General features: G+C 42.8%; 1 protein-coding gene and 1 pseudogene across 1 annotated transcript; one reads left to right on the top strand and one right to left on the bottom strand.

The window, feature by feature from the left end:
• The first annotated feature begins 12,866 nt into the window (after positions 1 to 12,866).
• On the top strand, positions 12,867 to 22,963 carry SMIM28 (small integral membrane protein 28). The gene is made up of 2 exons (XM_063329264.1): positions 12,867 to 12,977; positions 22,565 to 22,963. The coding sequence occupies exons 1-2, from the start codon at positions 12,867 to 12,869 to the stop codon at positions 22,961 to 22,963; spliced, it is 510 nt and encodes a 169-aa protein (XP_063185334.1).
• LOC134514011 (5S ribosomal RNA) lies at positions 19,545 to 19,663 on the bottom strand (annotated as a pseudogene).
• Positions 22,964 to 27,652: the final 4,689 nt, after the last annotated feature.

The raw sequence follows: 27,652 nt of genomic DNA, 5'->3' as shown, positions 1-27,652 counted from the left end.
GATATTTATTTTACAGTTACTGATGAAGCAAAGGAGCAGAACTGAGAAAGAGCCTAAAATACTTGGTACACACTAGCAGAGACTGCAGTTTTCACACATGACCTGGGGAATTTAGCCACTTTGAACCGTTGGGGTTTTTTTTCGGCGGGACATGAGATCTAAACACTAAGAAATGAGCCCTACATCACTCCTAGCCAGAGTTTGGGCTTGGAGGGGTGGAGGAGGCTGAAGCTACTGAGACAGCTAAAGGTGCAAGTAGGCACTGTGCAGAATTTTGAAGCATCTAAACAGGTGAAGCATTTCTCCCTCCATTAAAATAAGGAAAATATTTCTGGCTTTGATTTCATTAGAGATGGAATTTAAAATTTAAAAACAAAACAAAACCACACGAACATGGCAGAAAAGGCACCTACTTTCAATCACATAAATAACTTTGAAAACTGTCCTAAAAAGGTAACCTTAGAGATTGAACTCTACAAATTTCATCACACACCAAAGCAACCACTTTACTGCCACTGAAATCCAGACACCACACCAGCCCCCAGCACGAAAGCCACTGGTTGTAAACACTTCAGGGACAAGCAGCCATCACAGGACAGGGTTCCTCGGAGCGCTAGTTCACAGCCAAACTTTTGTTGGGTTTTTTGAGCTAGGCATTCCCCAATCACACTCAGTTTAGCTAGCACTCAAAAAGCGTTCCCGATCTACAGGTGCATGCAAGCAGCATGGAGGCCGCAATGTTTCATCCCTCTAAAAAGCTTGGGAAGAGCTCTCCCCTATTGCCTAAATCCCTCGTTTGATTAAAGTTGGATCAATGATTGCTCCTGCTTGGAGAAAAAAACTTTTAATGTAAAGGAAATAGTTAATGAAAACTGTAAGCACCTTCTTCACAGCAGCCACACGTGCTCCCATATGCAACCAAAACTTAGGGGAGGAAAAGGAAAGGGTTGACCAATACCCCTGTGAGAGAATTGTCATGGGGCTCCCTGAAAGCAGGAGTGTTTCACCAACACGCCACAGCAGCATACAGTAACCTTTAGGGTACATCTCTGCGCACTCAGGGATGGTGCCCACAGCCCAAAGGCAGGCTTTCCAAATAATCTCGAGTGAAAACGCAGCCGGCATTCCCACCTGGGCTCACCGGGATCTCCGGGCATGGTCTCCCATGCACTGAAGCAGCACAAGGTCTGGCCTTCAACGTCTGTTACACAACCGCCTCATCAGCATGAAGGTTAAGAGAAACGTATTAGAGCAGATTACACAGCAACTAAACGATGTTGTGATGCTTTAATAAACTTAACGGCACTTCTGGCAAAACAGAGTGTGTTAAATCCCAACAGCCAGATCTAATTCCATTCCGGGAAACTACCTTCTGCTGCGCCACACGTCTCGTTTAGATCCCATTAGAAAGATTTTCATTTCCTCTGAAACAGCATTCATTAACGCAAAACAGCAACTGGGTAAATACGGAGAGTACTGTTTCACTCACTCCTTACATGCACAAATTCCCAGGTGCCCTCTCACTGAACGGTGGGGTCAGACTAGCACAGCTTCTGCTGCCACCGGCGTGAGAGGAAGAGGTCCACACACGGTGGAAGTGGTCAACTTTCTTTATAGTTACATAGAAGACACTTGGGCTTCTTCCTTTGTGAAGGAACAAAGTGTCAAGAACACTTGTCAAAGAAAACACCTGTCAACAAACATTTAAAAAAAAACAAAGAAGAAAATTAAAAACCAAAGTGCCCAGTGTCACCACTACCATTTGACAGAGGGGATGAACAATTGAGCAAGTCAAAAATTTGTCCTTGGCCTCAAAAAGGCTCAAAGTATCTACACGGCATCCTCTGGCCTCTTGCTTACCCCAGAGCTGTGGGCCTGTGGGATAATCTGGCAAGAGGGAGAGAAAAAAGAAAAACAGCAGACAGTTGATGGGACAGAAAACAGAAAGGCAAACTAGGGATACTAGCAGATAGATACTTCAGGTACAAGACTAAAGAGAAGAGAAATGCATTTTGGATGCAACGACTAACACATGATAGGAGACCGCTGGCACATCTGTACAACCACACACTCAGAAAGTGCCACCACAGTAATAATGGGACAATATTTACAGTACTCCTGCTGGAAACACATTCTTTCCAGGACAGATGTTTCTTGGTCCATGTTTTACAAATGGAGAAACTTTTCTTTCGGTCCACCGAGCCAGCCTGGGACAGAAATAGAAACAAGTTGTCGAACCAAGCTTGGGTTCTGTCCTCTAACCCACGTGAAATACAGGGTGATCTCCAATTTCTGAGCTTTTGGCAAAGAAGCTAGCATCGGGATAAACCTCTTAACATCTAATATCACTGTAAACAAACACAAGCTGAACTCTTCATCCAAATGCCTGACACAATGTCCTAAACAGTGCACTCAGCATCCAGGTTTCAAAACCCAACAGAATCCCAAATAAATCAAAACAATTTAGATGTAAGCACAGGTCAGTTAGGTCCTAGACTTATACTGAAAAACAAAAAAAAAAAAAAGAAAAGAATAAAACCACGAACCCCAAAACCACACAGTCTGCATGTCCAATTTTCTGACTCCTGATAGAAAACCATCTCAGTAAATCTGGTTTGGTTTTTGTTTTTACAAGACAATTGTACCTTTATCTACACTGCATTTACTGGGAGATCTGGATCCATAAAGAAGAGAGAATACTTCTGGTTTGCCAGCTCTGAGGAAATATGCCCAAGACGAATTATTTTTGTTTGCTGTGGTTAGCATGACCACTTCTGAGGAGGCCTCTCATCATCCTCATTCCTTACCACAGTCAACAAAATTACTTAAGATTAAAATAATTTAGAATACTTTCCTGCATGGCATTCATCAATTATTTACTATGGTTTTGAATGTTACGTTACACTTCTGGCCGACTGCTTTGTACTTCAAATCAGGTTCCCCTTTGTGCCAGAGATTATGGGGAGAGGAACAGATCAAGATAAAACTGGGTAAGATGCTACATTGAAATCTGCCCCTGTAAGTAAGTATGCCCAGGAGGTCAGAAACAGACAAATCTTCATGTTTGGGAAACAAGAGCATCAAACATAATGAGAAAGTGAAAAATGGTTTTGAAAATGTATTGCAGTAACTCATGGAAGGAGAGGAAGGTGACGAGGCTCTTGGTTGGTTTGAAACGCTTACCTGCAAAAGCAACTCATCTTCCCTTGAGAAAACACAGGAATCGGTTTCTGGGCAGAATTGCAGTGGTGGCACCGCAAAAGCAAGCGCCCTGATAAAAATGTTCTTTTAAAGTCCCAGCTGCAGGGCTGGTCATCAGAGCAGATCTTACATCTCCTTGCATGCATTACCTTTTCTTTTAAAAGGGTGTTAAATAATTGAATATCTCAATGCAGGCTCCTGCGATCAGTCCCAAGCTCAAGAGAATAAAGATTATTAGTTTGCAAAGCCAACCATGGAGGCGGGGGGGGGGAGGGAAGAAAAAAGGAAAAAGTGAAGGTTTAAATCCAGTTTGCTAATAATTTTTTCTTACATGTTTTCAATCAAATCTCCTTTAGCATTTCAGGGGAAGAAGAGCAGTAAGAGGGATGGAGCAGAAACACAGTGTAACAGCGTGCCGCGGAATTTTTTAGGCAGAGCTGTACTGAGAGTAGGGCAAGAAGGATGACCACCATTAAGTGTCCATCAGGGGTGGTGGTGGGGTATAGGGCAAGCTGTGCCATCCTAGACAACAGCACAGATCTGCAGTGCTCTCTGAAGAAAAACAGGCTGAGAAAGAAGAGCCCGGTGCAGGGCATCACTTTTAGTGTCTCTTTTAGAGCCTGGGACATCAAACCAAGCCAGGCTGGCTGGACAAGCGTCCCTTTTCAAGAAGGCATCATCCTGCACAAAGCAAAAAGCAATATTTGGAGCCAAAGTTAAACAAAAAAAAAAAAAAGCCAACCTGAAGAGCAACATCAAAACACAAATGCCTCTAACCAGCCAGGTCCTGCAACCTGTGCCCGTTACGCCTGCTCACCCGTGCAGGCTCCATAGCCCCACGGCAGCCACCTGGTTCCTCCTGCCATAACACACCAAGTCACCTGGCCTTGAGCACCTGAGGTTGTGCCTGGAAATGGGATGAGAGGATCCCCACCTTGTAGCAGAAATCAAATCTTCAGATTCACCACAGGACATTCAGCTTCAGGACGCGAACTCGGAATTGCAACAGTACACAAAATGGGTGTTATTTCAAGCTAAGAGATGTTCCAGTTCACCTAAATTAAAACAGAACAAAATTGCCCAAAGCCTCTCAGCTGATGCTCTGTTAAATAATGCACACTTCAATTCAGGGTGCTGCGTATGGATTCAGAAGTCCATTCTCCCTTGGCTCTCCGAGAGGCCACTCGAGGAGCCAGCGGTGCCTAACCTTTTAACTCTCCTTTTACAGAGCCTGAAGGGCCCCCACTACCGTGTCTTTGGTCCCATTTGTCACAGCGCTCGTCCTCACACCTATACAGGCATTTGCAATCCTACAGTCAGCCCTACAAGCTTACATATTACACCAGTTGTTTTAGTTTATGCAGATAATTTTCAACTTGCTTATTCTTACTGTTACGGCTAAGTATGCTTCAGAGCAGGAATGGATTTCAAAAGCTGTATTTCCTCAGGCTTTCAAATGTTTCAAGCATTTTAACAGTGACGAAGACTTACAGATTCATTGTTAATGGCAGGAAAGATATCAGGGCTTCTCTAAATACACAATTAGAGACATTAACCTGTAAGAGAGTATGATAACACCCACAGTTGTGCTCTGGAGCTGCACCTAGCCTTAAAGTGATGACAAAGGTGTAATAAGTCATTTGCATTTATGTTTTCCAATCTGGTGAAGAACTGAGCTAGTTCCAGTAACTAGAAGTGCTGTTCCTTCTCCAACAGTGCTCTCTTGGCCACACTGGTTCTAAGCAACAATATCAAAAAGACTAATTCCTTTGACATCTAGAGTCAATAGATTCTGGCAGCAAATTACAGTAACCAAATCAGGCTGTGAAGATATGATCACGCTTTGTATAAAATTTTGTATAAAATGACATACCGAGACTGCTGTATTTAGGTACAGTCTCAAGGGATTTGATACAGGGATTTACAACATTCCAGCAGAAAATCTTATCGTTTTGAACAAAGAATTGCTAAATGGATTGAAACTCAGCCATTATAGGCCAAGCAAAAATTGCATCATCATTAACTGCATTTAGTTGTTTCAGTAGGATCACACAGTGGCCAGAATTAGATACTGTTTTGTCAAACACTGTCATTAGCAATCTTGCCAAAGAAGTATGAAGCACTAACTAAAGCCCCACACAACGCTGAACGAAGAGGCAACCACCTGAAAACACACAGAGGGAAGAAAAAAATAAAAATCCAAATGCACTAAAAAATTATTTTAACAGCAGAGATTTTCCAAAAACAAAACAAAATACCAGAAAACAAAAAACCCACAACAAAACAAAAGCACTAAGGGCAACCGCTGAGCAAAAAAACCAAAACTTCATATTCATGAAAGACACTTGGAGCTTCTGGACTATGGAAAACCAAACCAATTTTAAAAACAACAACAACAAAAACCCAATGCAAATCCGGACCATTAACTTTTAATCCACACCCCAAACAAGACTGTTTGGGAGACCAGAGAATCCATCAGCGAAGCCTCCCTTTGAGATTGTGCATTGCTGTGGGGAGGGTTTTTTGGTTTTTGGTTGGTTGGTTGGGGATTTTTTTTTTTAATCTTTCAAACATGCTGCAAGAGAGGTTAAAACTTGGGCTGTCTAAGTTTGCTAGGTTTTTCCACTATTATTATTATTTCACCAATTCCCAACTTACTGAATAAAGGCAGCACAAGACTGCGCAGATCGCTTGCACAGTCCGTATCTAAGCCCTGCCCAGCGTTACACGAGGTCAACAACTGGGGTAAGGAACAATGGCATACTACAAAAATAAGTAGTGTTCAGTCAGATGCAGCTAGATCTTAAAAGTTTACTTTAGAAAGCTCAACTGAAGGTTAACCAGACATTTACATTTTCTCCTTTAAAGTTTATTTCCATGTATTAGCACATAGTATGGGGAAAAAAAAACAGCATAAGAAATAGAGTGTGGATAAAGGATACAAGAAGTACGTGCCACTCTTTAATGTCAGTGGTGAAAAACGCATCTGCTCTATTTCTTAAAGCCTTATAAAGAAGAGATACATACAGCCATCATTGCAGATGTTACAAATACTAGAATTTATAATGGTGCCCATAGTTGGTAGTTAAATGCAGGCAAATTTTACAGCTGCGTTAGACAATTTATTGAGTATAAGTCTCCCAGACACAGAAGATTTGTTTTATTTTTTTTAAGGCAAGAAAGCAATAGTTCAACCTTGTTTTTAATGGTTTAACTTAAATTAGGTTATATTGCTGGTATTAGAATGGTATAAAGCTTTATTTTTTACAAAAAATTCAAAGAGGAGATATTTATATATTTTATATTGCTACCAAATTGGTATCTTCCACAGGAAATCTCAATGAGTGGGTTCTTTAGGTATATTTACGGAATGACTGTTGTTTTTAAAGGGGACTTCATTTATTTTGATACAACACAAGAAGCAAGCTTTTCCAAAATATGGAATAAGCTCTCCTCCACCTAGCAATCCCTGCCTCTCCTTGTTCACAGTCATACATGCACAAACGCCCCTTCACAGCTGCCCTCCTCCCTCTCTCCACATCTTCAGGCTACCCGCTGCCATGGAGCAATTATCCCCTTCTTGGGCACACCAGCAGCACCAGGTACTTATCCCTAGTTAATGCCTTTCCAATTCCTTGCTCCCTTTGCCAGAGGCGTTTCTAATCTGTACTTTTTTTTCCTTTTTGGAATATCCTCTTTACAAAGTAGCAAACAGCCTAATCTCTCACTAAGCTTATGGCAACGCTTCTAAAAGCATATGTGGCCAAAAGCATGCGCGGTCAGCTCGGCTCTTTAGGAATGTTCTGCTTCAGCTGGTGGTGCTTAAATGCATGTGTAATTCCAGCCTCTAGTAACATTATCTCAGAAAAGATGCCCACAAACTGCTCATAACCGCATTTTGTGAAAGAAGTGGGAGAAAAGGACACTTACACTCCTATGAAACTCAGGTTAAATTAATTAGATGCAGAAGCCAAGAGAATACAACTCTGAGAAAGACCAAATGAGAGGCTGCCCACCTTCCCGATGCCTAGCTAACCTTTGCTTCCTCTTGCCCATGACTGCTACAGGACAACCTGCAGGTCATGCCCAGTTTCCAGTTCAGGTTCAGGATTCCCAAGCGAAACAGTGGTAATCCCAAATCACTCAAAAGTAAACTGAACTCAGCAACATGTTTAGGAAAGCTATGGTAAAATGGTGGAAGTGTTATTACATAAATTAAATGGTTCTTTTCTATTCCTATACTTTGTGTGTATATTATTTCAATTTTTTAGTTCAGATTTTTTGGCTAGGTTTCTTCATAAATGCTGTGCTATGAAGTTCGGTTTTAATTATTGATGAAAATAACAGCCTTGAGTCAGCATAAATTGCAAAAAATCTTTAACATACCTCACAGAGAAGCAGAATCAGTCACGAATGTGTCTTCTCCAAGACCAAAGGCAAAGCACCCGATAAGGCACACCACGGGCTCCAGGTCATTAGGCCACAGAGGAGGCTACAGCGCCAGGATAAATTACCCTGTGTAAATGTTCAAGCAACCGGAGTCCTGATATGGAGGTAATGAACTGCCATGGCTGTCTTTACAGTGTCTCTGTTCTGCCAGATAAACGCTTTCTGAGTTAGGCGTTCTAAAACACAAAAAAAAGTTCCCTCATTTGATTTCAATTGCCTTGAATAGGAGTAATATAATGCAGCGGGAAACTGGACCACAGCCCAGTTCAGCTGTGACAGGTAAGACGAGATATGGGGCTTAGGATCTCCTCCTTCAGGCAGAGTTATTGGTGACATTTGGACGGACCGTGACAGCGGCCGGTCAGAGCCCAGGGATGGCAGCACAAGTGTCACCAACATCAGCGCAAAGAGGAGAGGGTCTGACAACATCAGGAAGGTGGAATAAACAAAACAGGCATATCTCAGCCTGTAAATAGAAAAACACAGCAAAACAGCAGCTGTGGGACAGACGGGGCTCCCCGATGCCATGGGGACCTCACGACCCAGCGTTGGGTGCCTTGGCCCCTGTGACAGGGCACTGGGAAAGCTGCCGACCCCACTGAGCACGGAACCCTCTCTGCCAGGCACTGGCTGCCCTACAAGTCAAAAGGTAACAGCTCGCTTTTGGACACTGCTCATGTAACAGCAGGTTGTTGGGTGTCCCAGTGCCCTGAAAGGTTTACAAAGTAATGACAAGATGGCTAAGTGGTTACACAAGGCAACACGGGCTGAAGAAAGGAGGGAAAAAAAAAAAAAAACACAAAACAAAAAAAAATAATTTCTGTACTTTGGCTAAATAGGAACAAAATACCATACAGTGCATACTGGCAGACTTCAGTAAGAGAAAAGGATTCAGATGAGGGTGACCAACTGTAAATGAAGGACGTTAAACCTGGCTTGCCAGAAATTACAAAAAAAATAAATAATAAAACCCCCAAAGCTCTACACCACATTGTCAGATGGATGCTGGTCAGCCACCAGCACTCTGACATGGCCACTGAGTTCTTCGACCGTTAGTATAGTCAACATCTGAGGGGATATTTTGCAGGAGGTGATCCAGCTCTGGCAGTGACCTGACATCTCCCTCCAAGGGTTGTGCTTTCAGCATCGGGTCAATACCTCAGCAGTTCCTCCTCCTGCTCCCATGGCTGCTGCTGCTCCTACGCCAAGGCACGGAGCGTCAGCACAAATGCTGCTCTCCAGAACACTGGTTTTCAGCAGGGCTGTCTGTGTGTGAAGTGCAAGTGGTTTTAGTTTGATGGGGGAGGAGACCGCTCTTCAGGAAGCGCTTTGTTTTTGAAAAACAAATGTAGTGATGCTTAACAACAAAGCAAAGCCAAAATTGCAATATTGTGAAAGAATTACCAAAAAGAGAGCAAATCACTATGAATTGCTTAATTACCCAAGTGAATAGGAATGCACAGAAGCCAACACTACTTCTGCTTGACGGACACAGAAGCACCTCTCAGCTGGTTATATGCAAGAGACAGGATCTCCCTCCATTTAGAACCACAGACTGGTTAGAGTTGGAAGGGACCTTAAAGATCACCTACTTCCAACCCCCTGCCATGGGCAGGGACACCCCCCCCACTAGACCAGGCTGCTCAACGCCTCATCCAGCCTGGCCTTGAACACTTCCAGGGATGGGGCATCCACAGCTTCTCTGGGCAACCTGTTCCAGTGTCTCACCACCCTCAGAGTATAGAATTTCTTCCTCGTATCTTATCTAAATCCGCTTTCTTTCAGTTTAAAACGATTACCCCTCGTCCTACTGCTACACTCCCTCATAACGAGTCCCCCCCATCTCTCCTGTAGCCCCCTTTAGATACTGGAAGGCTGCTATAAGGTCTCCCTGGAGCCTTCTGCTCTCCAGGCTGAACAACCCCAACATTCTCAGCCTGCCTTCATAAGAGAGGTGCTCCAGCCCTCTCACCATCTTTGTGGCCCTCCTCTGGACTTGCTCCAACAGGTCCATGTCCTACACGTGACAACACAGTACCATTTACAGTGGTAACACCTCACCCACTATATTTCCTAGTTTTGCATTATTCAGGTTAGCCCTCACCCCCCTCCTCACAGCAGTTGTACAGTTGCTCCAGCAGGGAGGGTTCACCACCGCCTCCGGAAGGCAGCAAAAGAAACTGGGGGAAGAAAGCAGCAAGAAATTTGAAGGGCACCTAGGGCACTGTAGATGTTCTGCTCCCTAGCAGTATTAGTGGCAATACAGCCTAGAATTACACTCCTAGCCTCGAACACCTCAGCAAATCAGAAAAATGAATTATTTATGACAGACAGCTTGAGCTTCATACTGCAGACAGTGGAGGTGCCTGTTTTCTGCAATGGCTTCCTCAGAAAACCTCTCCCTGATGCCCTGCTAGAACATTAGAAGTGATATCAGCAGCTCTGCCTCATAATTAAAAACATCACGTTGTCATTGTTTTTCAACCAAACTTTAATCAATTTGGTGTTACCATTGCATGCCAGCTATTTTCTCCAGATTATTTGAGGGGGCAACTGTTAAATCAAACTATTTCAAAGAACAAAGCTGGGTGGGGAAGGGGAACGGAAGGGAGGGAAGTTTTGTCCTTGTCAAGGTCTGAAGACCTCCAAAGGTCAACCTCCCCCATTCTTCAAAGTGGCAAGCCTGACATCTGGCCACGGGACTTGGAATCGGATGTTCTTCCTTCCCCCAACTTCCACACTACAGCGTGCCCAGGCTATGGTGGTATTGATGAGCTCTTTGTGAGAAGGAGAAATAAGCATCACATGCGCCCCACAGGGCTGGCAGAAATCTGCAACAGATTTGCAATCACAAATCCAGTCCCAAGTGGTACCGTTCCAGTTCTGCACTAGAGCAGATACAAAGGCAGTATGTCAAATGGGCATCCAACCACCAGCAGTAGAAAGACAGTATCCCCATTGCTCTCGCTAATCTTCCTGCTGGGTCCACTGAATATATAAAAAGCCAGAGAGACAATCATTATTTTATATTCTAATTACCTGCATGACAAAGGCCACCACATTTCCCCGAATTCCCATTTGGCCTCAGCTCTACAGAATTAAATCATTCTTAAACATCTTCCAGAGGTCAAGAATTCAAAGCAGCACTTGGTAAATCAGATCGGTGAGTTTAAAAGTGCACACCTTATTTTTTGGCTAAAATTCATCTAACTAGAATGCAAGGATGCCAAACAAGGTGTTTATACTGTAAGTAGACATAATTTTGTACTTCTCCTCATTATTCATGACACAGTCCCAAAGCAAATTTACAGCAAGCTTTTAAAAATAGCATTAATAATCTTAGGGGCTGTATTAAGACCCTAATTAAGATAGTATATGAATGTTTCCTGCTTGCACGTGAGGTGACAGATTTAAACTATACAGTCACAAGACCCCTTAAGGAATTTAGTTTCTTAACACCAGTTTGGGAAAGATGGTTGTCATTCTTGCTTCCATACAAGGTGTCGAGGCATTAAGTCAGAAGTATTTCACTGTCTTGGTGTGACCTGTTAAGCCACATTTAGGACCCAGCTTCTCAGGGGACATTGTAATTCACAGTGTAACTCCCCTGGACCCTGGCTGCAGCTGGAAGCACTCACCAGCTCTGAAAGTGCTTTCCAAGATAAGAAGTGAGGCACCTAGGAAAGGAGAAGTCTTCTCACAAGCATGTAAACGCTTTGCTGAGGTGACCTTCCCAGCTCCACCCCGGACCTCTTCAGCAGAAGCAAGAGCAGGGTCTGGTTTCCAATGAACGATGTGGCTGCTTCAGCACCAAGACCAACCCGTCATTCGATATTAGTGCTCCCTGTCTGCTGCTCACACGGCAACTTTGGTAACAAAATTGATTTATCACACAATCTCCTCTCTTTCCCACAGCCCAGGTTCACCTGCAGGGTAAATCCCTCCTGCACGCTGCAGTCCCAGGGATCACAGCCAGCCTTGGAACAGGCTCTTCTAGAGCCCTCTCATCAGAAATGTCAAGTGCTGGCACTTCTGACTGCCATTGTTGGAACTGCAAGAATTAATTAAACCTGCAATTTTTTGGGAGCCATCAGCTCAAAAGAAGAGTTGACAAAAGGAAGCCCAAGCAAGAAACATGAGGTTACAATTCTGACCCCAATTTTGTATCATCAGTCCTGAACACAACTTTTGTTTGAACAGGTTATCCTGGAGAAACCATGCAAAATACACCACAGTTGAACAGCCTCTCCCTCTACTTCACCAAGGCAGAAAAAGACGCCTCTGACTTTGCAGTAAGAGTTAAACCTTGATGCAACTTTCAACTTAGATTAAATAGTCCTCCCTTCACAGGTTAACATACATCACTGACGTTATTTTTTTTCTTTTTGCTGGATAAACAGCACAAAGGCTGTGGAAACAACTGCCATTTAACAATGCATATCCTAGAAAGCTATAAACGAGTCCTGATTTAACTGAACTGACAACTCGTTATTACTGAAATCCATCACATACTCTCAGTGACCAAAGCTTTCCTGGCAGAGCTCTCTCTCTGGATTTATCATTAACATCTACATCCTAACGCTGCTAAATAATTCAGCGCAGCATTTAGCCTTGTGTCCCTGCCTCTCTACCCAGAAACCGCCCTCACTATTTACTGTATGTTCCAGCAACAGGGAGGAAAAACCTGCCTGGATCATGGTTCCTCCTTGCACCGTGTAGCTGAGGGGGAACCTCAGCTCTCGACACACAAGCATGGGTCTTATTTATTTTATTTTGTTGGGAAAAAGTGTTTATTAGATACCTAAATATAGAGCGTTATTTATCCACGCGGAATCATGACCGTGTGGGCTCAGATTCACATGCAAATTCCCCTTTTAATAATCCTAATGCAGGGAGTGCTCCAATCAGAGGGCTGTCAGTCCCGGCTCCCTGATACCTGATGCCAGCTTTGCTGGTAATGTAGGCCACTGAAGCAAATCCAGAGAGATTGAGTTGGAAGTGGAGAGCGGCTCTGAGATCTATTTGCCTGGCTTCCTGACGAGTAAAGGGGGGGTGTCTAACTTCTTTTTTTCTTTTCCACTATAAACGGGATATCATTTAAGAGGGATCATTAGCTGAGAGCAGCCCAGCTGGGTCAAGGCTGGGAGGCGGGGACGCAGTCGCAAGCAGCGAAGCAAGGTGGAGACACGAAGGCAGAAGACCAGATTAATGAAAGTATGAGGTGGCTCTTGGGCAGCAGCTGGAGAAAATTTGGACACGCTGACAGGGGAAACTATGACTGGCTCAACAGTGAACCAGGTGGGCCGCTTCTGGAAACTGAGCTTCAGGTCTGTACCCCCCTGCTCGTCTCTGTGGCACATCCTTTGACTTTGCATGTGTGTGCTCGTCTGTTTAACGCCTCGGTGTATAGCACAGAGTAAATACCTGGGTATTGGGACGTATCAGAGCAGTACTGCTCAATTACATAGAGTCAGAGCATTTCTTTAGTGCTGTTAAGTTGTTTTAAACACGTTTGTGGGGAAAGAAAAACAGTAAATAGAAAAATCTTCCTGGAGCAGCAGGTAAAGAAGTTTAATTATTTCTTTTAAGCATAATGCATTCTGCTATTCCTTGATTTCCTTTCTTTTAAATGCATGTTTACGCTTTGGATCTGGTCCCATGAAGCCTTTCTGCAGATGTTAAGAGTCAGCGGCAGTCAGCAACGAACTCTTGTTCCCTAAGCTGTGCGCTGATTACTTCTGCGAGAGAGGATCACATGCAGGCAAGTGGGGGAGGGAAGTAGCCCTTGGAGATAAAAAACACAGCCTGCCTTTCTGGCTTTGTCTGGGACACAGCGGAAGGGATTGTCTGATCAGAAATAATAATTTAAGGTGCACATATATCCCCAGTAATTGTCTGAGACAAGTAGCATTCGCAAATGAACTGTCCACACTCCTTAGCTGAGATAACAAGTGTACCGTTGTGAAGTAAAAAGGGGTAGGAATGGGGGGGTTAAGAGAAAAAGTAGTCTTTAAATGCCTCTCAAAATTTAACAGTCTGCCTCATCAGCAACACTGCCAGAGTTAGAATGGCAATGTCTTCACACCTGGAGACTGGTTTTGTCTGATAGTGAGAGAGCATCACCAGAGTCACAAGCTGACAAGTATTTGAAAACTCAGTGTATGTCTAAGCTCACTTTAAAGTTATGTATCATTATTAATGTATACAAAAACACATCAGAATGTTTTTTATTTGCCAGAGTTATATGTTTTTGCTTTTTACAAGCAATAATGAATCATCTTTAAGAAGCAGGATGGAGCTTGGAAAAGCACCTATGTGTGGACCACAGCCTATGACTCCAAAGCAGACTTTGTTCCAAATCCACTTAAAACATTTCAGAAGTATTGGTTTCCTGATTCAACTTCAAAAGATATTAGTATAAATACGGGCTATGTCAATAAAAATAATTCTAATAAAGTTATGAGTACCCTAGCAAATCATTAACAACATCATAAATCCTAGCACCAATCAAACAATCGCTTCAATGGGAATTTAAGTAAGCAAAATAAACTGTGATTTTTCTATCCTTACACAAAAGCTTTCTTTAAACTCATGTTTGGTCTTATTAGGTCATTCCCTTCAAAGCCAGGTACTGGGCTTCTTTTGTCTATGCAAAGAGTTAAATTCTAAAGCCATTCCTTTATTCATCATGGAAGTGCCACGCAACTGGGCCGCACTCTGCATTTCATTCCTTTATCAACAGGCACGAGTCAAAGCTCATCTAAACCGATATAGGTCACATAATCTGTAAGCTGGCAACTGTACATGCTCAGCATGTTAAAAAAAAAATGTAGACAGACAGATTACTAATGAAAGGCTTTACTACTTCTAGTCTGTGCTCAGTGTTTTGGAAAGCTGACCCTCTGCTTCAGTCCCTACAAAGATATAAATGAAAAGAATAAACATGAGCCTACAATGGCCACAGCATACTACTAAAAATCAGTCCTGGGAAAACAGAGGCCTTTCTAGAAACATAATCTCTTTTACCCCCATGCCCTTTTCTGCCTTTCTCTTTATAAAGGCTATTTTCCCTGTATTTATGTGCCTGTAGCTTATTTCATGCGGAAAGTCGGAGTCTTCTTGTTGTCAATTCCAAACCTGACAATAGCAGTTTGTGATGACACAGGCAGAGCATGCTGACCTCCAGTGAAGCAGCAGCATCAAAACTAAACCAGTCAAGAAAACACTATGAAGTAATTCCCTCAGTTACTTCATACATTTCCAGGTGTTAAACAGTAGAGGATTTTATTTTATATATGTTCTGCAGTTGGTTTAGTTGTTTACACTTTCATTTCAATTACTCAAGATTCAGTTTTATTTCTAGATCATTTTATTTTCCAGTTCTGGCAGTTATTTCTGATACCTATACACACGGGTTCCTTTTCTCATTTTAGAGCCTCAGTTTTAGAAGTTAGTTTTAGTTCAGTTTAGAACTTCAGTTTTAACTTAGAACTTCAGAGCAAATATTATTTTTTTTCTAAGTGACCTTTGTTTCATTTTATTAAAGTTATTTCTGGGGTTTGTAAAATCTGGGCTTTTTTATGCCTATAAGATTTTTTTCAAGTCCTAATGTCAAAATCTTTGCAACATTCTTCTGTAGCCCCTTAGCCACTCATCCCAGAAATGGGCAGAAAACCACAACAGAAAAACAAAGACTAATACTGCTCAATTGTCTCACAATACTTTTGATATATATCCGGATATACCCACAAGAAGTTAATCAGCTTTTCTAAACTACATATTAATGTAAAATCAGTTCATATAATATGTTTGGCAGGAGGCAGTATCAAAATGGACATGTAACTCCCTGTGATTTATGCTTCAGGTTCTGGGCATCTGGGGGACAGTATTAACTTGTTTAAAACAATTTCTACTCAAGTAATACACTAAGTAGCCTACAGATTATTTCACCCAAATACGAAAGCTAAGGCTTAAGGTTAGCCATGTTTAAAAAACTATGGACAATTTGAAACATGGACTGAGAAAAACTGGTCCTTAACATCACCTGTTAGCATACAGGTTAGCATACATTACCCAATCCTTAATCCTGCTTCACAAGCTACTATTTTGCACATTGTAGTAAGATGTACTGACTTTTCTTTCACAACTGCATGGGCCATGGTATTCACTTCACTACTAGCCAGTCTACGTGCTACTCTCCCCACCTTCCCCAGCATACAGCCCAGGGTCTTATTTAGCTCATCTTCTTCAAACAACAAATTTCTTATGTCTTGTTTTATACACATTACTGAACAGATACTCACTGGGCACTTGTGTAGTAGAATAGAATAGAATAGAATAGAATAGAATAGAATAGAATAGAATAGAATAGAATAGAATAGAATAGAATAGAATAGAATAGAATAGAATAGAATAGAATAGAATAGAATAGAATAGAATAGAATAGAATAGAATAGAAGCAGAGCAGTCGGAAAGGACCTACAATGATCATCTAATCCAACTGCCAGACCACTTGAGAGAGAACACGAGGATATGAACTCTTTCATAACTACCTGTCATTTTTGCCCATATCCCTTAGTGCAATAAAATACTCACAGGCTCAGGGTGACGCCTTTCACCTTCAGAGACCACAACACAGACACAGACGCAGGCCACCTGATCAGGATGGGGAGACTGATGAGGCTTTCTACAGACAACTGAAGGTAGCCTCGCAAGCGCAGGCCCTGGTTCTCATGGGGGACTTCAATCACCCCGATATCTGCTGGGAAGACCACACAGCCAGGCATGCACAGTCCAGGAGGCTCCTCCAGTGCATTGATGACAACTTTTTGACACAGGTGGTACAGGAGCCAACAAGGAGAGGAGCACTCCTGGACCTGGTACTGACAAACACAGAGGGATTGGTGGAGGACATTAAGGTTGGGGGCACCCTAGGTTGTAGTGATCATGAAATGATTGAGTTCAGGATCATGGGTACTATCCACAAAACAACAACAAGAAGTAAAATTACAACCTTGGATTTCAGGAGGGCTAACTTCGACCTCTTTAAGAAACTGCTTGGAGAGATCCCGTGGGCTAGGGCTCTGGAAGGCAAAGGGGCTCAAGAAAGCTGGTTGATATTCAAAGACCACTTCCTCCAAGCTCAGGATCGGTGCATCCCTAAGAGAAAGAAATCGGCCAAGGGACGTAGGAGACCTGCATGGTTGAGCAGGGAGCTTCAGAAAAAGCTCAAGTGGAAGAAGGAAGTTTATAATAAGTGGAAGAAGGGACTGACCCCTTGGGAGGATTACAAGAATGCCACCAGAGCGTGCAGGGATGAAACAAGGAAAGCCAAGGCCGCCTTGGAATTAGACCTGGCTAGGGACATCAAGCAAAACAAAAAGAGCTTCTACAAGTATATTGGAAGCAAAAGGAAGACCAGGGAAGTTGTAGGCCCACTGCTGAATGAGGCAGGAGTCATGGTGACGGAGGATGTGGAGAAGGCAGAGTTACTGAATGCCTTCTTTGCTTCGGTCTTTTCTGCTCGGCCCAGCCCTCAGGAGTCCCAGGCATTGAATAAAGTAACAGGGAAAGAAGACGACTTCCCTTGGGTTGAGGAGGAGCGAGTGAGGGACCAATTAGATCATCTAGATATTCACAAGTCCATGGGCCCTGATGGGATGCACCCGAGAGTGCTGAGGGAGCTGGCGGAAGTCATTGCTGGGCCGCTCTCCATCATCTTTGAAAGGTCCTGGAGAACAGGCGAGGTGCCTGCGGACTGGAGGAAAGCCAATGTCACTCCAGTCTTCAAGAAAGGCAAGAAGGAGGAGCCGGGGAACTACAGGCCGGTCAGCCTCACCTCCATCCCTGGAAAGATGATGGAACAGCTCGTTCTGGGTGTCATCTCAAGGCGCGTGGAGGAAAGGAAAGCTATCAGAAGTACTCAGCATGGATTCACCAGGGGGAAATCATGTCTGACTAACCTGATAGCCTTCTACGATGGCATGACTAGATGGATAGACGAGGGGAGGGCGGTAGATGTGGTCTACCTTGACTTAAGCAAGGCGTTTGACACGGTCTCCCACAGCATCCTCATAGGGAAGCTTAGGAAGTGTGGGTTAGATGAATGGACAGTGGGGTGGATAGAAAACTGGTTGAAAGATAGAGCTCAGAGGGTTGTGATTAGGGGCACAGAGTCTAGTTGGAGACCAGTGACGAGTGGTGTTCCCCAGGGGTCAGTACTGGGTCCAGTCCTGTTCAACATATTCATCAATGACCTGGATGAGGGGATAGAGTGCACCCTCAGCAAGTTTGCTGATGACACCAAGCTGGGTGGGGTGGCTGACACACCGGAAGGCTGTGCCGCCATACAGAGAGACCTGGACAGGTTGGAGATCTGGGCAGAGAGAAACCTTATGAAGTTCAACAAGGGCAAGTGTAGGGTGCTGCACCTGGGGAGGAACAACCCCATGCACCAGTACAGGTTGGGTGCTGACCTGCTGGAGAGCAGCTCTGTGGAAAGAGACCTGGGAGTCCTGGTGGACAACAGGATGACCATGAGTCAGCAATGTGCCCTTGTGGCCAAGAAGGCCAATGGCATCCTGGGGTGCATCAAGAGGAGCGTGGCCAGCAGGTCAAGGGAGGTCATCCTCCCCCTCTACTCTGCCTTGGTGAGACCGCACCTGGAGTACTGTGTCCAGTTCTGGGCTCCCCGGTTCAAGAGGGACAGGGAACTGCTGGAAAGGGTGCAGCGGAGGGCTACGAGGATGATTAGGGGACTGGAACACCTCTCTTATGAGGAAAGGCTGAGGGATTTGGGTCTCTTCAGTCTGGAAAAAAGACGTCTGAGGGGTGACCTTATCAACGCTTATAAATACTTAAAGGGTGGGTGTCAGGACGATGGGGCGAGGCTCTTTTCAGTGGTGCCCGGGGACAGGACAAGAGGCAATGGGCACAAACTGGAACATAGGAAGTTCCACCTAAACATGAGGAGGAACTTCTTTACCCTGAGGGTGGCAGAGCACTGGAACAGGCTGCCCAGAGAGGTGGTGGAGTCTCCATCTCTGGAGACATTCAAAACCCACCTGGACATGTTCCTGAGTAACCTGCTCTAGGTGACCCTGCTCTGGCAGGGGGGTTGGACTAGATGATCTCCAGAGGTCCCTTCCAACCCTATGATTCTATGATTCTATGATTCTATGATTTTCTGCAAACCAGATCCAGGGATCTCAACCCAGGCACTCAAAGCGAAGTATAACTAACGAATAACACACAACAAACCCCTCAGATGAACTGTCTTGCCCCCCTCCCCCCACCCAGAGCATTCAGTAACAGAGACAGGAATACAGCTCCCCAGAACAGCATTCACTGTCCCCAACTAGCAGACAGTCCTCTCTCTTCCCCAAGTCTCCCAACGACTCAGTCACTACATCCTCTACATATCCTGCAAAACATTACCCTGAGGTTCCGTGATCTTCTTCCCTAAGCCATCTATCACAACCCTAGAGTAGGCACTTTGTACACAATAATGTATTTAAAAATGATGTGCCTTGTGGATCAAATTAAGGATTCAAAGATTTCCAAAATGCTGGCACTTATTCAGTCTTGAGGACTTGAACTTGCAACTTTAGAAACAATGTTACAGGTTACTCATGGAAGGCTTTTAAAAAAAAAAAAAAGAAAGGCTTTCAGTGCAGTAACCATGCTGCATGCTGACACCCAAATGAATCTAGGTTGTCCTTTCCTACCTGCTTCATAGACTGTGGCCATCCGAGCCAGCTCATACTACAAATAGAATCATAGAATCTTCACGGTTGGAAAGGACCTTTGAGATCATCAAGTCCAACCATACACACACAAAAAAAAAACCCTACAATCTCTGTCACTAGAGCATGCCCTGAAGTGCCAAATCTATAAGCCTACAGCACCCGGTATTCCCAGGTGGTCTCCCATCCAAGTACTAACTGGGCCCAGCCCTGCTTAGCTTCCAAGATCAGACAAGATCAGGCATTCTCAGGGTGCTATGGCCATAGGCAATAGTTTTTCTTCTTCCATTTTCTTACCATTAAATGCAAATTGGACCCCCCAACAATAATACATTTTACATATTTCTGTTGACAGGTATTTCTTTGCAAGACTCAAGATGGCTGGGTTCTAGTTGAGGCTTTGGAACAAAGTATTCCCCCGAGACCCAAGACCATTTGTTAATTCTTTCCATCAAGCTTAATCTTTCCTTCCCCTGCCTCCCAGTTCATCACTAGCCCTTTCCTTTTCCATGTTTTGCAAAGAGAATGTGGCTGGCACAGTGAGAGAGGAGCCCCACCATTTGCTCCACAGGCTTCTCTTCTCGGTCCTATCCAATCCTACTGCCCTCATTCTTGGCTCTCTTTTGGCTTTCCTCCCCACAGCTTTGCATCTTGGGTATATCCTCACAAGCCAAGGCTCTCCATCCAGGCTGCTGCACAGTTCTGATCCTCACCCTTCTCCACTCCACCCTCTCCCAACGAGTCTGCAGCTCCTCACTTCAGGAATATTGGTTCTTATCCTGTGCTTCAAATCCACATTCAACCCACCAGTCCCTCTGTCTCCTCACCAGCCTGTGGATTATCAAAAATCCAATCTCTGTATGAGGCCACGTCTTATAACAGGACACGTCAGGCAACCATAACACTAGTCTGTGCTTCCACCAGCACACGAAGGACACACCGTCCCTGGCCACTACTTAAAACATCAGCTTCCTTTCAGTGAAATTCATAGGGAAGTTGCACTGAGTTTAAAGGTACAAGAATCCGGGCTTTATATCCCTTTTACTAGTTTCATGTAGGAAACACTGGGAATCTCACCCTCTATCCTCACAGCCACCTCACAGCCATGATAGTCCACAACTCACAGATGCAAAGAACATCGCTTCAAACCAACTGAAAGCCTGCTCCCTACAACCTAAACCCAAAACTTACACTTCAATCACAAAAGAGATTCATGATCTCCACTGATCATGAATAATGCTTCCCAATATAAGCCCAGCTCTTCTAAATACTTATTATAAAAGCATTAGTAACATAACAGTATCAGCCTCTCAATATACATAATGCACAAACATAATACTGAATGCTTTTTCTCGTTTTTCCTGAGAAGTGTTTTATGCACATCATAAGACACAATAATAAAGCATTAACAAACATTTTTAAGAAAATCCCCTCCTTTTTTTAAAGATGATTTAACGCCTGCATTAGAATAATAGCCGAACAGTTTCTTCCAACTCTGTTGTTTCCTGTAGCTCATTTAATGATCAGGTAAGACAACAGCTTGTACTGCCAGATACTCTTTAATAAATGATCAGTAAATATGAGACAGTTCTTTAGTATGCATTTTTGTGGCAAAAGACAGCTGGGGAAAAAAAAGCTTAATAGCTAATCCTCAGTAGTTTCAATGCATTTTAAAATTACTTTAATGGCTTTGGCCTCAGACCACATTACCTCAGGAAAAAAAGCTGAAGTCTCCCCTACACTATTTGTTAGAAGTCAAAACCTATTTACTTTAATTTTCTCAGGCATGAACACATACTAAGAATTTTGTAATACAACAAAGAATTGGAAAGGTAACAAATGCCTGGTAGATAACCAGTTGACTGTAAGTTACAGTGTGGTTTTGTAGCTAAAAAAATGACTGTGATTCTTGGTAGAATAAGCAAAGAAAGTTTTCATAGACTAAGAAGGGGGCACTGGAGTTACTGTCCCTTTCCACAAAGCCATGACCTCCAACAGCTCATTGGCATCCCTGCTTCCAAATGCTTTGAGGAAAGAACCACTAAAGTTCTCCTCGCTTGAAAAGCTGCCTTTGTTCAAAATAAAGGAAATCTGATCTATTGACCTGTTTAGTCTCACCATAAAAATGTGGAAATGCCATCTGATTACAGTCTTCAAGTACTTACAAAGGGAACAATTTGATAATAAACAACATTTTAGGGTTTGGGCTTTTACTCAGAGTTTAATCTAGAGAGGGGGTGAGAGTCAGTTATTAGAAGCTAGAGCTAGATAAAGTCAGACTGTTAATAAGATATAGTAAATTTTAAAAGTGAAGTTAATACAACAGAAGAGCACAAATTTTATTTTTTTAAAAAATATCTTGTAACTCCTGTTAACTCTACAGTGCAATTATAAAAGCTGTGTGACAGAGGTATGTTGTGCTACATTTTGCAGGAGATGAAGCTGACCAGATAGTCACAGCTGCTATTACTCTTACATCACAAGTTCTTTTTCCACAATTTTAAACAGGGAAAGTGATTCTTGGATAGCTGGCAGAACAAGCTCAAGAAAGAGCCCCAGTCCAGGCTGTCCTAGCACACTGTGTTTTATTTTGGGCTGTCCTATAAGGTTAGAACAGCCCAAAGAACAGGTATTGTGGGCAGTGGGTCCTGAGAAAGGGACAGTTGTCATAATATTTGTTCTTTAAAGTACTCAGTGCAGTTTCCAAATAGAAAGAAACAATACTAGATGGTGGATTGCCAACCCTATTCCTCTGCAATTCAGTGTTCTCCCAAGTTTTAAAAGCTTAACCGACCTCTCACAAAGAGGACTGGTCCCAGCACAATACAAAAAGTAATAAAAATTTCATACCAAAATACATACAATTCCAGGTTGTTGGTTTTTTTCCACCCATGGAGACAGGGTTTCTCAGAAACCCCCCACTCTTCGCAGCGTCTCCATTTCTTTTGTCTCTACTTGTCAAAGAATTTTTTTTTAACGGACCAGCAGATAGAATGTGACAATTCATGAGCCTGCAAAACATACTGCTTGAGTGCCACTAATGCAGACTGAAGGTAACTTGGAAAAGCATCACCTAGGTGATAGCAGAGGGAGGTGGAGAACGTGTATTTTCTCTCCAATTAAAGAGGTCTCCCGGATTCCAACACGCTACCTATTTGCTTTAATTACAGAGCAGACAACAGACAAGTTCAACCAAAGACGACATAGAACCATTTCTGTGCATCATATTGCCTGCCACCATGATGCTCTTCCTGGCATTCCTGCTGCTCTTCCTGTACCGCCGTTGCCAGCGCCCCACTCCGCAGGGGCAGATCTTCAGCATTGACCTCCCCGAGGCCCTGCCCGAGCACGACGTGTCCAATTTCCTTTCCGTGCTACCCTGGAACAGCGAACAGAGTTTCCAATACTCCACTCTGGTCCCTGATGCCACGTTCCTCACTGTGTGTTTGCCTCCATCCTATGAGGAGGCCACCATGAAGACTTCCATGGATGAGGCTCACATTGAGCTCTCTCCAGACCCAGTGCCTCCTTACGAAGAGAGCACGCTGCAGTCCAGCGGCACCAAATAAACTTCCTACGGAAGCACCTTAGCTGAAGCATGCAGCCCCTCAAGGCATGAACATGGAACTGCTATGGCCTTCAAAATCAGCAAAAAGATTCCAAATGAGGCGCCAAACCAATAAATTAATGAAGGAAGAAAAGTGAAGTATCAAGGAATGAGTCTCTTCACCTCATGCTAGGATTCGCCACCTTCCATTTGTGGCAAGCGTACACACACAGCGTAGCACCAAATCAATCCCAGACTGGTAACACCAGTATTCCAGTTAACAAAGCATGTCATGCAAGGATTAAATTTAAGGACAGGTGGGAGTCTGTCCCTCTGCAATCCCTCAGCTACAAGGAAACATGAATTATGCCATAGATTCACCAGTCACAAAAAGGGCTTTTAGCACATACCTATTCCAGTTTGGCTTTTTCTTTTTTATGTGTTTATTTTGAATTGAGTTTCTGACAAGCTGATTTACTCAACCTGTGTGTGTCAACATCACATATTTCTGCAGTGCTCTGGCATGATCGCAACACCTCTCAGGAAAGTAAATAAATATACAACCTCTACAAGACTTCCAGTGAGCATCCAAAGGGTTCAAACGCACACTGTGGGATAAAGGCTGCCTTTTATGACAGCTGAACAACGAGGACAACCAGTGAAGACCTGATTATTCTGGGTGAGGAGGACTCCAGCAGCACCACACAAAAGCACGCTCTCAAGCTCTCAAGTGTGCTTGCTGCAAGGTCTGCTACTTGCCAAGGTCTGCAAGGTCCCAACAATCCAGACTACTGGCTTGATGACTTTTCCAACTTTCAAGTCTACAACAACAAACCCTGTGACCTATTTGGTGCAGCATGTAAAAGAACTGGGGAAAAATTAATAAAAATTAGATGCACACACTCACAAAAAAAATCTGGTCTGTATTTCAAAACTGCATTCCCTTTCATCACTAGAGCAAAGTAAATCTCATTCAAGTGCATTGGTGACAGTGGTTCAGTTTCTCAGGAGGGTTTGCACATGCTTACTCTTAGACAATGAAGTAATTTTTAATTCTTTCTTACACGATAGCATTTTTACTGTGTTGACAGATGCTCTTGTTATGGGAGGTAGCTATTATGGATCCTGACAATCTCAAAAATGACAGCTTCTTCCTTCCAGGTGTGAGCTATTCCATGACGTTACATTCCTTCTGGCTTGCCAACATAACAACTACCAGATATTATTGTGTGCAGTCTTAGCGTAACTCCTAAACCCAAAGGCTGTCCAGACTTGCACCTTGTGATTCCAGCAACTGTCACGAGGTGTCAATATCAGCCAGTCCTGCTTTGTGAACATAACACATTCTTTTTTTAAAAAAAGAAAACAATAGTGGAGGAATAAATCATCAGTGTACAGCAGAAGAAAGGCCACTTCTGAGCTACAGGTAGTTAAATTTCATGTTGTTATGGCACAAATCACATCACCACAGCAACCAAGTACTCCAGGTCAGAACTGTGGATCCCACTCATACAGTTCCCTTAAACCAAGAAAAAGTGTTTGCCTTTTGTAATTTGGAAATGGGATTATTTTCTTGAACTACACTTTTGAGAACGTTATCTTTTCTAATGTTCCCTTTTGGTCATCAGACTCTAAGAAAGGCAGCAGCAGATGTTTTGGACAAATCCAAATGCAACAATTATTTTTCTTTTCAGATCATAACTGGGGTGAGTTCCTGGTATTTGCTGATGCATTTGAAAGTACTGTATTTGAATGTCTCCTTGCATTTTGTTTACCTCCTTAATATTTGGTACATGCAGTTCTTGCCAGCTACAAGGAAAGCTGGAAAAAAACTCAAGAGCCCCAAACAACACATGCTACCTAATCAGCAAGATACAAAGGTCTGAGGTTCAAAGATAAATCACTTCTGCCTCTTGTGTCTGTATTCAGCAGAATTGTACAGGTATGCTGGAAAATTCAGCCTTCATTGTATCGAACTGAGTGTGTTTTGCCTTAAAAGATCTGTCTTCTAAACGAGTTGCTCAGTTCTTCAGCACAATTTCTTGTTTACCCTTACCAGGGTAGTGCCTGAAACCCAGCCCCTGGGCTTGTCATTCTAAACTGCTCTCCAGTTACTTTAGTTAGAATTAAGATAACTTCTTGAGTGGAATTTCTTGTGACCAAGACTGATATACTTCTAGAGCTAGTCAAGAACTGCTATTCTCTCAAAGAATATAGAGACTGATTGTCTCTGGCATAGTATTTATTGGATAACTCTCAAATCCTGCTTGAGACAAACAGTTTCTGTTCATTTGCATTACTATAGAAAATTAAACGCAGGTACTTCCTCAAATCCAAATAACAGGAACACCCCCATGACTTAAATTCTTCTTTCTAATGGACTAATGGCTTTTTATTTCATCTGGAACTGGTATGCCTTACCTCACTCCAACACAGATTTGTCTAGTCTTGCATGTCAATTGTCCCGTAATTCTTAATAATAATTAACCTAACCAGCATCTCACTCTTAAATCTCCGCTCCAAAGAGACGGTCCAGTAAAACAAAAAAGAGAACGCTTCTTATGCAAACATACTGAAATTGATCTCCCTTGCCTAGAAGATACCTCTGATCATATCAGCCTGTGGTGACGCATGTCAGTAACCACAGTATTATTGGTATTGGTGCTACTGGTTGCGGTCCACTTATCAGGTCCCTGGGGTAATGAGGTCCCTGCATCCCAGCAGAGAGCTCATGACCTGAAAGGAACTCATATCCAGCTATACAGCAATAGCAAGTATAGAGGAAAAACCTTTCATTTTCTCATGTGCACTAATCTGAAAGGTGAAGGTTTAGAGCGCACCGTCCAAAAGACGGACATTGGAGTTTGGGCTGTAGACAAGAAGACTGAGGAGAGACATTAAGTTTTCAAATACATAAAAGGTAACTGCAAACAAAGCAAAATAAACATACTTCATGCCTGCAGCAATCTGGACTGGTGCTAGTAAACTTAAAGTGCAACAAGATTAAGTCAGAAAAAAAATTTCTAAAAGTGAAGTGCAGTCTGAAAGTGCAGTGAAGCATCACCATCTCTGGACACATTAACCATTTGTCAGGAGTGATGAAGGAGCCTAACTGGAGCAAGGAATGGATTAGGTGTCTTCTCTGGGTCCTTTCCTGTTCCTATGCCCTAAAGCTATATACAAGTAACTTCTGTTCATCACGTCTAAGTTTTGTATGAAATCAGATATCTGTTTCTTCAAAAATCTAATAATGTGAAATTTCACGTGCGTCCAGAGACCACTGTAACCCTGGCATTGTACTTTATAACCACAAGGTCCTTATATACATTCTTCTTTTTGTTCAAAACTGATGAAGATTAGGACTTACTAAATATTAATGTCTGCTAATGCACATATAAAGTCTTACAAGTTGTGAACTCACCACGACATGAAGGGTAACTGTATTTCAGTTTTCCACAAAGAAAATTCTGATAACCATGATAAGATTAATTATGTATATACAACCCCTTGTTTATACTTAGTAAGAAACTATGGAATGATACAGGCCTCCTCTTATTAAAGAGGTTTTCAAAAACTTAGAGAGCAATCTCTGTCCTTGTCCTCTCTGTAAGGGCTGCCAGAGTCAATTATTGACACTGGTCCATTACTCTGTGGAATATGATGCACATACATCCACACACATTGCTCAAAAGACGCGTAAAAGAAAACAACAGAGTAGTTTATACAATATGGTTCTACTAAATAGACACTGAAAGTATGCAGCACATATTTCCAGTAATAAAACAATGGTTTAATATTAATAGAATATCCCACCTCTCTTTTCTTAACAAATGGAAGAAAAGATGACACAGATCTTTGCAACCACAATAGGAGCTGAGAAACTAAAAATCTTGGATAAAATTGATTCATGCTTGTACACAGATTGAGCATCTGGCACCTACTCTTTGCTGTGCTGAAAACTAATTCATGACTTACTGGTTTGTACTTGCCAATGATAAAATGTGTTTCACAGGACAGTCACTGCTCAGTCTTATGACATAACCTGCTTCCCCCATGGTCTAGAACATGATCATTTCCACTGGTGTGCAAAGGCATTTCGGCACACACATTTAATTTTATTGAAGAGGAATGCTCATTTGTAACATACATTTTGATTAGAAATTTAGAGTCCTGACTTCCTGAAGTGGAATAAATTGAAAAAAAACCAAAACCCGCACCCCCAAAAACCCCAACATCAAGTCAGAATGTCTTATGGTAATTCAACAATACCATGGTGGCCAAGAAAGTACTGCCCCAAAAGTAAAACATTTGTCCTAATCTATGCTTACAAGGATTTTATCTGGGTCCCTCCAAATACAGACACACAACTAGTTTTGCCACTGGCATGATGCTCCAGTAGTAAAAGAACTCTTATGAAGAAACTCTTAGTTTCATCTATATGGGAAGTTGAGTCAGCAGTCTTATGGTGGCTAGGAGTGCAACTTTACTTTATTTTTTACAAACTGTTAAGGAGGAAAAATGCACCAAACCAACCATCAGATAAGAATACGCTGAATGCTTATAGCAAATAAATTATTCACTGAATCCTCTCTTAAAAACTGTCCATAAGTGAAACAGTTAGGAATTTTTAATCATGTAATTTATTAATTCCAGACTAATCGCTAGTAAATAATCATGTTATGTCATGACTTTTGCCACACAATAGTTCTTT

This window comes from Chroicocephalus ridibundus, chromosome 3 (assembly GCF_963924245.1).
Source record: "Chroicocephalus ridibundus chromosome 3, bChrRid1.1, whole genome shotgun sequence".
NCBI lineage: Eukaryota > Metazoa > Chordata > Aves > Charadriiformes > Laridae > Chroicocephalus > Chroicocephalus ridibundus.
Note: the sequence above shows the minus strand (reverse complement) of the source record. Positions and strands in the feature narration are given on the sequence as shown.